Source organism: Oncorhynchus masou, chromosome 24 (assembly GCF_036934945.1).
Source record: "Oncorhynchus masou masou isolate Uvic2021 chromosome 24, UVic_Omas_1.1, whole genome shotgun sequence".
In the NCBI taxonomy this organism is placed as follows: Eukaryota; Metazoa; Chordata; class Actinopteri; order Salmoniformes; family Salmonidae; genus Oncorhynchus; species Oncorhynchus masou.
This window is the reverse complement of record NC_088235.1, coordinates 90,238,980-90,250,004: the sequence shown is the minus strand read 5'-3', so window position 1 is coordinate 90,250,004 and position 11,025 is coordinate 90,238,980. Positions and strand designations below refer to the sequence as shown.

Below are 11,025 nucleotides of genomic sequence, written 5' to 3'. Positions count from 1 at the left end.
ATACATGCTTTGGAGGTGGAAGTTATCCCCTTATCTATCAAATGAATAGCCATAATAAGACTGCAAACCCACATGATAATATAAGCACTATACACACACATACACATGGATTTTGTGTTGTAGAGTAGTAGCACACACTTAATGTGTTGTGAAATGTATTGTAATGTTTTTACAATTGTATAACAGCCTTAATTTGGCTGGAACCAAGGAAGAGTAGCTGCTGCCTTGGCAAAGGACAATCTAATCGACCTTGGCTCATATTACACATATATAGCTAAAACAACTGTATGTCCTAAACAACTGTATGTTCTGACCGCATGGCTAAAGCCTCCCCCTTCTGTCTAGAAATGGCTATGATGTGGGAAGAAAACAATTCAGCCAGTGAACAGAATGTTCTCAAACAAATGACTCACAGAAGCTTTTCCTTTGTAACATGTCCTTTCTGGAGAAGGATCAAAGGCACTTGAGCGCCACACTTGAGGTTGTTGCAAGCTGCTTTAGTTGCTGATGCTACATTTGATTTAACAAATCTAAGGCCCTTGTGTGTTCCACTACCAGAGCTGAAACTGGTAGAATACCTAACCATTAGAGGTTGTAGGAAGTTAATTGCCACCCATTTTGTGACACCCTGATCTGTTTCACCTGTCTTTGTGATTGTTTCCACCACCCTCCAGGTGTTGCCCACCTTCCCCATTATCCCCTGTGTATTTATACCCGTGTTCTCTGTTTGTCTGTAGCCAGTTCGTCTTGTTTGTTCAAGTCAACCAGCGGTTTGTGTCACAGCGCCTGCTTTTTCCAGTCTCTCTTTTCTCGTCCTCCTGGTTTTGACCCTTGCCTGTCCTGACTCCGAGCCCACCTTCATGCCCCTGAGCATGCCTGCCGACCTGTACCTTTGCCCCCCTCTGGATTATCGACCTCTGCCTTACCCTGAGCCAGCCTGCTGCCTGGTACCATTGCCCCACCTCTAGTTTACTGACACCTGCCTGCCTTGACCTGTCTATTGGCTGCCCCTGTTGGAATATTAAACTATTGTTTATTTGATGTGGTCTGCATTTGGGTCTTACCTTCATACCTGTGCTTTGGCAAAGTGGGTGGGGTTATATCCTTCCTGTTTGGCCCTGCCTGGGGGTGTCCTCGGATGGGGCCACAGTGTCTCCTGACCCCTCCTGTATCAAGCCTCCAGTATGTATGCTGCAGTAGTTTATGTGTCGGGGGGCTGGGGTCAGTTTGTTATATCTGGAGTACTTCTCCTGTCCAATTCGGTGTCCTGTGTGAATCTAAGTGTGCGTTCTCTAATTCTCTCCTTCTCTCTCTCGGAGGACCTGAGCCCTAGGACCATGCCCCAGGACTACCTGACATGATGACTCCTTGATGTCCCCAGTCCACCTGGCCGTGCTGCTGCTCCAGTTTCAACTGTTCTGCCTTGTTATTATTCGACCATGCTGGTCATTTATGAAAATTTGAACATCTTGGCCATGTTCTGTTATAATCTCTACCCGGCACAGCCAGAAGAGGACTGGCCACCCCACATAGCCTGGTTCCTCTCTAGGTTTCTTCCTAGGTTTTGGCCTTTCTAGGGAGTTTTTCCTAACCACCGTGCTTCTACACCTGCATTGCTTGCTGTTTGGGGTTTTAGGCTGGGTTTCTGTACAGCACTTTGAGATATCAGCTGATGTACGAAGGGCTATATAAATAAATTTGATTTGATTTGATACCTGATTTTACTTTGTTATTTAACCAGGTAGGCCAGTTTACAGCTGCGACCTGGCCAAGATAAAGCAAAGCAGTGCGACAAAAACAACAACAGAGTTACACATCGGATAAACAAACATGCAGTCAAAAACACAATATAAAAATCTATGTACAGTGTGTGCAAATGTAGTATGGTTAGAGAGGTAAGGCAAAAAGTAGGTGATAGATGGAGAGCCAATCACCTGTTGGGCGTTTTTAGCTCAGTGTGCCCCCATTCTCGGGCTTCAGCCCTCCTCCTTCCCCCTGGATCCGCTCCAAAATAGCCTACCTCATCACGCTGATGTCTGAAAGGGCTCTCACCTGGGCTACTACCATATGGGAACAGCAGCCGGCCGTATGTGCGAGCCTGAAGGGGTTCGTGGGAGAGGTGAGGAAGGTCTTTGATGCCCCGTTCTCCAGGAGAGAAGCTGCCCGGAAGCAGGACGCCCACACTGTGGTCAACTATGCGGTGGATTTCCGTACTTTGGCATGCAGAGAGTGTGTGGAACCCGGAAGCACTGTTCGACATGTTCCTGCACTGCGTCTCGGAGGAGGTTAAGGACGAGCTTGCGGCTCGGGAGTTACCCACAGATTTTGACTCCCTCATCGCTTTGACCATCTGCCTCGATGGGCGACTGCGGGAATGACGAATGGAGAGGAAATTCGATTTCACTCCTACGTCCAGGGATTCCACCTTGCCTCCGAGTCATCCCGGAAGTCATTGGCGGTCCCGTGGCCGAGAGCACCCGAGATATCCTGACCTTCCTCGAGAATTACAGTGGAGGGCTGAGGCACTGTTTCCCAAGCCCATGCAACTAGGCAGGGCTGGGCTGTCGCCAGCGGAACGGCAACACCGGATCAGCACAGGGCGTCTGTAGTCACTGTCGGGACATGACAACTCCAAAGGGGCCACTGTGTTCTCCAAGTTGGATCTACATAATACCTACCACCTGGTGCAGATACGAGAGGGGGATGAGTGGAAGACCTCCTTCAACACTGCCAGCGGCCACTACGAATATCTGGTCATGCCCTTTGGTCTCACCAACGCCCCTGCTGTGTTCCAGGGTCTGGTGAATGACGTTCTCCGCAACATGCTGAACCGGTTTGTCTTCGTCTACATTGATGACATCCTCGTCTTCTCTCACTCTCCCCAAGAACACTAGCTCCATGTCTGGCAGGTTCTCCAGCACCTTCTGGAGAACCAATTGTTTGTTAAGGTGGAAAAGTGCTCCATCGCTCCACCATTCCCTTTCTGGGCTATATCATCTCTGCTGGGAGCGTCAAGATGGATCCCGAGAAGGTGAAAGTGGTGGTGGATTTGCCTCAGCCTACGTCCAGGGTGCAGCTGCGATGCTTCCTGGGGTTCGGCAATTTTTTTGCCGCTTAATCCAGGGGTACAGCATCCTAGCCTCCCCCTGTTTGCCCTCACCTCTACCAAGGTTCCGTTCACGTGGTCTAAGGCCACGGACAGGGCGTTCAGGGACTGTAAATACCGCTTCACCACGGCTCTGATCCTGGTTCATCTGGACCCTTCCCGTCAATTCATGGTGGAGGTCGATGCTTCGGAGTGGGGTCTGTTCTGTCCCAACATTCTGCACTGGACCTTAAACTGCAACCCGTGCCGCCTTCTTCCACCACCACAGAGAGGAATTATGATATGGGGAATCGGGAGCTTCTCGCAATGAAGATGGCATTGGAGGAATGGAAGCACTGGCGTGACGGGGCGGAACATTCATTCATTGTGTGGACCAACCACAAAAACCTGGAGTATCTCCGCACCGCCAAGTGCCTCAACTCCAGGCAATTGAGATGGGCCCTGCTGTTTATCCGGTTCAACTCTTCCCTCTCCTACAAGCCAGATATTCTGTCTCGCCGCACGGCTACCACCCCGGAGCCCAAGACCATCCTTCCCAGCTCGTGCCTGGTGACGGGACTCAGCTGGGAAACAGGTCCCAGCCGTACCCTGGGGGAGTCCCAGATAACCGGATGTTCGTGCCTGATGCGGTCCGCTCCGCTGTCCTGGAGTGGGCCCATTCCTCTAGGCTTGCCTGCCACCCAGGCTCCCAGCGGACCCTGGCCTTTCTGCGACAATGCTTTTGGTGGCCTACCACGTTTCAGGGCGTTGCCGCATTTGTCGCCGCCTGTACAGCTGACCCCACATCTACCCCTTATGCATGTAATTGCTGGCATTGACTGAATGTGCGTTGCATCATGTGCCCATAATCTTTTGTCGTATGCTGTAGGTGAATAGAGGTAACACTTTTTTTATTTCCCCCAGGTAAATTGACTGAACATATTGTCATTTACAGCATCGACCTGGTGAATAGTAACAGAGGGGGATAAATGAGCCAATTGGAAGCTCACGTCCTTAATGAAGTTTAATTTGCTTTAATCTCAACAAACTAGAGAGGTTCCATCTAAATCACAGATGGTTTGCACATCCTCTGATTCACACAATTTGTTTATTTTTCCATAATTCAGCAATCTACAGTAATATCAAAATGGCCATTATGTCAAACTACTAGAACATCCACTACAAAACCCATTTAAAGTTTAAACCAATCTGTTCACGTGTTCTTCTCCAGTGGTTCACATTGTGCAAAACAAGCGGTAAAAAACATTAATAGGCGTTTAACACTTAACTACATGCATTTCTTAGTTAAATCAATTATCGTGGGGTTTTCCTCCCTCTCAAATACATTTATTGAATTGTTGCTCCATTTGGATTATTTTCAGATCTGCGATCACTGAGAAGTATTTGTGATCTCTAAATGAACATGCTTATGGATTCTTTCTATAATTTCACAGTTTTGACAATATTAAAATTGTAGACCATTGTCACCTCCTTGGTTTGCAGAAATGCTTAACTAAAGCCATGGATAACCTATACTGTACAGTTGAGGTTGGAAGTTTACATACATTTAGGTTGGTGTCATTAACTTGTTTTTCAACCACTCCACACATTTCTTGTTAACAAACTATAGTTTTGGCAAGTTGGTTAGGACATCTACTTTGTGCATGACACAAGTAATTTTTTCAACAATTGTTTACAGATTATTTCACTGTATCACAATTCCAGTGGGTCAGAAGTTTACATACACCAAGTTGACTGTGCCTTTAAACAGATTGAAAAATTTCAGAAAATTATGTCATGGCTTTAGAAGCTTCTGATAGGCTAATTGACATCATTTGAGTCACAGGTGTACCTGTGGCTGTATTTCAAGACCTGCCTTCAAACTCAGTGACTCTTTGCTTGACATTATAGGAAAATAATAAGAAATCAGCCAAGACCTCAGAAAAAAATGTGTAGACCTCCACAAGTCTGGTTCATCCTTGGGAGCAATTTCCAATTGCCTGAAGGTACCACGTTCACCTATACAAACAATAGTACGCAAGTATTTATTTTATTTTAACTAGGCAAGCCAGTTAAGAACACATTCTTATTTCAATGACAGCCTAGGAACAGTGGGTTTACTGCCTTGTTAAGGGGCAGAACAACATATTTTTACCTTGTCAGTTCGGGGATTCAATCTCGCAACCATTTCGGTGTGCTAGTCCAACGCGCTAACCACTAGGCTACCTGCCGCCCCAATATAAACACCATGGGACCACGCAGCCATCATACTGCTCAGGAAGGATACGCGTTCTGTCCCCGAGAGATGAACGTACTTTGGTGTGAAAAGTGCAAATCAATCCCAGAACAACAGCAAGGGACCCTGTGAAGATGCTGGAGGAAACCGGTACAAAGTATCTATATCCACAGTAAAAACGAGTCCTTTATCGACATAACCTGAAAGGCCGCTCAGCAAGGAAGAAGCCACTGCTCCAAAACCACCATAAAAAGCCAGACTACGGTTTGCAAATGCACATGGGGACAAAGACCATACTTTTTGGAGAAATGTCCTCTGGTCTGATGAAACAACAATATAACTGTTTGGCCATAATGACCATCGTTGTGTTTGGAGGAAAAAGGGGGATGCTTGCAAGCCGAAGAACACTATCACAACTGTGAAGCACGGGGATGGCAGCATCATGTTGTGGGGGTGCTTTCCTGCAGGAGGGACTAATGCACTTCACAAAATAGATGGCATCATGAGGTAGGGAAATTATGTGGATATATTGAAGCAACATCTCAAGACATCAGTCAGGAAGTTAAAGCTTGGTCGCAAATGGGTCTTCCAAATGCACAATGACCCCAAGCATACTTCCAAAGTTGTGGGGAAATGGCTTCAGGACAACACAGTCAAGGTATTGGAGTGTCCTTCACAAAGCCCTGACCTCAATCCTATAGAAAATTGGTGGGCAGAACTGAAAGAGCGTGTGCGAGGAAGGAGGCCTACAAACCTGACTCCGTTACACCAGCTCTGTCAGGAGAAATGGGCCAAAATTCACCCAACTTTTTGTGGGAAGCTTGTGGAAGGCTACCCGAAACGTTTGACCCAAGTTAAACTATTTAAAGGCAATGCTACCAAATACTAATTGAGTGTATGTAAACTTCTGACCCACTGGGAATGTGATAAAAGAAATAAAAGCTGAAAGAAATCATTCTCTCTACTATAATTCTGACATTTCACATTCTTAAAATAAAGTGGTGATCCTAACTGACCTAAGACGGGGAATTTTTTACTAGGATTAAATGTCTGAGTTTAAATGTATTTGGCTGAGGTGTATGTAAACTTTCGACTTTAACTGTAACTGAATTGTGATATTCGCCATATAGCCTACCACAAAAATAAAGGAAAAAGGAAACCCAACCATATAATCTTGTGCTTGATTTATAAACTACCACTGAGATAATGTTTATTCATTCATTGAGTATAAACAAATATGCAATACACCTTTTCATACATTTACAATTGGATTGAACCCACTGGGCAAAAACTGCTTGATTCCACAAAAATGCAATGTGATGAAGTTAAATCAATGTGGAAAACTGATTTGATTTTTAAAAAGTCATGAACATAAGGGAATTTTGTAATTTTTTTCCACAACTTTTAACCTAAATCCAATGTCATGGTGACATGTTTTGTTGATTTCACATTGAATTCGCATTGGTTGAAGGCTACCCGTCTTACTGTTCTTTTCACTTATTTATTTTCCTAGTGGCTAGTCTGTTTTACTGTAGACACAGTGCATAAAAGTGTCTTTGGAGTGCTTACTTGGCAGCATTGTACCGGAAAAGCCTTTACAGCTTTGTAAAGCGATCATCATCTATGAATCCTCTATTGTAAGTGCCATCCAGGTTAATGCCATTCTCCACTCCTTTCACCTGCATGTCCTCTTCATCCTGCCCATCCTCTGTCATCCCTTTCTCTTTCCTAGATCAAGATGAACCATCAACACCAGTTAAATAACCAAACATATCATTATGAACAGAAAGACTGAAGTATTGTCAAAGGGTGGACTCACCGTCTCTTTTGAAGCAGAGAGGATATGAGCAGGGCAATGATTCCAGCACACACAGCACCTATGACCACTCCAAACACGATGAGCCAGGGAGGGGTGTCAGGGTTGACTGGCACTGCTAGTGTAGGGTAGATGCCCAGAAACTCCAGGGTCCTATCTGACAGGAGGAAGGCATTGTTGATGCGATGCCTTGACATCCTGTTGGTTATAGATGGGGTTCATTTAGGTCCAGATAGTACATCTCTTCTTTTACAGGTCTGTTATCTCAAACTGTACTTGAATCTGTCTAAATACCGCTTGCCTTGTGTTTCACATTGTAAGCAGAATATCTATTTTCTGTTTTATAAGGTATTCAGGTGGATGCTTATGTTCATTTTCTTACTTTAGTTTTATCCACATGTGTAGACCAGAACATTTTATTTTAAAGTAGACCAGAGCATTACCTCACAGCTTTCTCCACATCTGCCTTAGGAATAAGCATGGTGGTGTTGTCTGGTGATGTCACCACAAACCAGAAGGACACCCTCGAAGTCTGAACACACAGGATAATGTTGTCGACACTGGAAAAGTCCCACAAACATCATACTGCCAGAAATGCCATGTTGACAGCATTACACAACACACCAGGAAGACAATTTTATTGACTTAAACAGAAGTCATAAAACATGCTCACAGGAAGGCTGGAAATAAACCTTTTTTTTTAAGAAGTGAAAAAACATATTTGGCCATATACAACAACCCCCCGAGGTGCCTTATTACTATTATAAACTGCTTACCAACTTAATTAGAGCAGTAAAAATAAACATTTTGTCATACCTGTGGTATACAGTGATATACCACAGCTGTCAGCCAATCAGCATTCAGGGCTCAAACAACCCAATTTATAATGTACTACAAGCTGATGTACTGTAGCATGTGCTTTGTATTGAGTTCAAATAGCGACTGATTAAATAATGTGTCAGACATTTTTCGGGCACTGTATATATTCTTACTTGTACGTTTCCATTTGGAAGTGCCTCCTCATGGCAAAGGCCATAGTAGCTTGGAAAAAGAACATTTCACTCTGATTCCATTCATACTGCAGACAAAAAAGTATAATCTCATCACCAATCACAATATTCAAACACATTTTTCTGAGTTGATAATGTTGAAAATAATAAATTAATAGCATTTCAAAGCTCTTGATCGATAGGACCCCTTCTGTATTTTAGAGCATATTACTGATTTCAGAGAACATTTCTGAAAATAATTTAATAATCTGCTGTATCTTTTGGTAAGCATAGTACTCACAGCATCCTCTCCCAACGCAGTTTTGAGGCTGATGCGCACTTTGTAGCCGTTTGGAGTATCTACAGAGAGAATAACAGTTGTTTTTTTTATCTCTCTCCCCTACCTCAAATATTGTGTGCTCAATGTTTTAGACACCATGAAACATTAGCATACAATAGTCTAGTCTAATAAGTCACGAAGATGTTGACTTGAGTCACATCGGTTGATATAAACTGTATAATAACAAAAAAACAGGACACCAACTAAACAAACAGTGAATAGGACACCCTGCTCATCTAGTCTCACAGTTCTTTATCAGGACAGTATGAAGGACACTATCTGTACCACAAACCATAAAGTATTTTAATATTTACTGCGCGTTCGCCCTCTGCCCACTCAGGCACTCGCTGCTGTTAAACTAGCCAAATTTAATGCAAAGACAAGATAACATCCTGTGTAGACCATTTGAAGTCATGAAAACACTCACAACCAGTACCTTGTTCCTCAAGACTCTGATCAGCTGGCATATTAAACTGTCTTTCTCCCTACATTAAACTATTGGAATATTAGCTGAAACAAACATTCAGGGAAGCAATAAACTGGTATTGTACAAATGGTAATACTTACAAACTAAATAATAAAAACCAAACACCAAGTAATTCCAGCTATGAGGATGTGAGCGTCTTATAAACCTAGCTACTCTGAGTCACTCACCGCGCTGGCAGAGGTCTTGTGCCAGAGCAGGTGCCCCCACCTGGCAGAGCAGAAACAGGATCCACACCAACATCCCCTCCTGAGGATAAGAACAGAACTAAGAAAGAGTCTGCTGTGCTGCTGGCGTAGTCAAAGTCCCAGTTGTCAGACATTAAAGTTGAAGGAGCAGTCCAACAATGGAATCAAACAGACCTTGGAGTGGCCACTACCAGGTTTTATTGGTTAAAACTATGACACACACAGCTGCTAGCTAAAACTCTCCCTGCCCACCTTTAAAAATGTAACAGCCCTATAACAGTTGTCACCAACAGTACAGATAGCCTGCCCAAAGAGCAGAATGATGTGAGAACAGCAGTGCGTGCGCAGCAGTGTCAGCACTATTTGTCCAAGCCAAGAATTGGAAGAGGTTTGATAATGTGAGAGGGAGGCAGACCTCGGGAAGATAAACACACAGACCCAGTCTTGTTTTGTTTACCCAGTTACCCTGCTTTACTGCACAGATGGGATCTTAAAATGACCAGTATTGTTGCAGCACAATAATCATGCAGCAACAGGATCTTAACGTTTAGTCCAGTCACACTTTTCCGTTGATGTAATGTTGCTTGATCAGTGGTTAGGCTATTAGCTGGCCAAAATCAGGCTACTTGAAAAGTGCAATACTGTTAATATAACCGTGTGTTATTGCAGGGTTTCAGTGAATTTATGTCAATCATGCAGCACAGGAAAATTCTCAGCGACAACCGAGTGATCAAATTCAGATCCCTCAACAAGGGTAGAGCCTAAGGGGAATTTGGCCAGACAAAATAAAATAATTGACAATAATTGATAATACAGTACATCCTTGTAACAACCCACTCGTAGGAGGTTTGTAGCATCTATGAACATATTTTTAGTACTTTTCCCAACCTGGAGAGCTGACACCTTCAGACTTATGCTCCACTACAGGTCACACTGAGGTCAAGGAAGACAGCCGAAACTTCTCTTCTGGGTGTTTACAGTTAATAATACCTTTATTACGAGTATCAGTGATTCTGTCCCAAATGGCATTCTATTCCATACATACATGCATTCTATTCCATACATACATGCACTACTTTTGACCAGAGCCCTATAGGGAATAGGGTGCCATTTGGGGGACACATCAGTGTCACATCAGCTTCTACAGTACTAAGGTAACATAACAAAGATGAAGGTAGACCTAATGTAACATTACACTTTTACAATTCAGGGAAACTGTAATGATTAACCATTCACACGGCCCTGGATACATTACCTATAATGTGGTACATTTTTCACCAGTGAAGGTTTTTGTCAAGCACATCTTAGGTTCAAATTCAATCATTGATTGTTCATGAGAAACATGGATTCACACATTACACTTGGTCCGCCTGTGGAGGGTAGCTCTACTCTTCCAGCTGATTGCTGGCTATTAACACCAAATTAGCTGATTGCAAATCTATTTAGGAAGAACATTCAGAAGCATATTAAATGTAATACAGACTCCGGGTGAAGCTTCCTTGTTGGCTCATGAATACAAGACATACAATAACGCATTATCAGTAAATGATCTTTGCTCTCATAAAATGCTAGGGTATTTCACCATACAGGAAAAACCCATCAGAAATTATACTGAAATCATTTTATTGAAAGATATATTGCTGGTTGAACTCCTCTCTTGAACTAAAACTGGGGTTGATGTGCATTTTGCAGTTTGAAGTTGAGGAGTCCCTGCAGGACAATTGTAGAACAGACTTCATGCTCTGTAGCCACTGAGGTACAGTGCCTTGTGAAAGTATTCGGCCCCCTTGAACTTTGCGACCTTTTGCCACATTTCAGGCTTCAAACATAAAGATATAAAACTGTATTTTTTTGTGAAGAATCAACAACATGTGGGACACAATCATG

General features: G+C 43.6%; 1 protein-coding gene across 3 annotated transcripts; it reads right to left on the bottom strand.

Annotated features, from left to right (window-relative positions):
* Positions 1–4,174: 4,174 nt before the first annotated feature.
* LOC135512980 (collectrin-like) lies at positions 4,175–9,491 on the bottom strand. Of its 3 annotated transcripts, none has more exons than XM_064935551.1 (7): positions 9,391–9,491; positions 9,121–9,199; positions 8,428–8,486; positions 8,130–8,215; positions 7,581–7,697; positions 7,141–7,335; positions 4,175–7,049 (listed from the first exon to the last, which is right to left on the bottom strand). In XM_064935551.1, the coding sequence occupies exons 2-7, from the start codon at positions 9,191–9,193 to the stop codon at positions 6,917–6,919; spliced, it is 663 nt and encodes a 220-aa protein (XP_064791623.1). In that variant the 5' UTR covers positions 9,194–9,199; positions 9,391–9,491; the 3' UTR covers positions 4,175–6,916. The 3 variants fall into 3 exon arrangements, with proteins under 3 accessions (XP_064791623.1, XP_064791624.1, XP_064791622.1); XM_064935552.1 differs by lacking the exon at positions 9,391–9,491 and adding an exon at positions 9,313–9,378; XM_064935550.1 differs by lacking the exon at positions 9,391–9,491 and having other exon boundaries at positions 9,121–9,384.
* Between the last annotated feature and the right edge of the window lie 1,534 nt (positions 9,492–11,025).

Coding starts and splice junctions, on each gene's coding strand:
- LOC135512980 (XM_064935551.1), bottom strand. CDS start 9,193: ATGTTGGTGTGGATCCTGTTTCTGCTCTGCCAGGTGGGGGCACCTGCT. Junction 7,698..8,129: donor TTCCAAATGGAAACGTACAA/GTAAGAATATAT, acceptor GGACTTTTCCAG/TGTCGACAACATTATCCTGT. Junction 7,050..7,140: donor TCTCTGCTTCAAAAGAGACG/GTGAGTCCACCC, acceptor ATCTTGATCTAG/GAAAGAGAAAGGGATGACAG.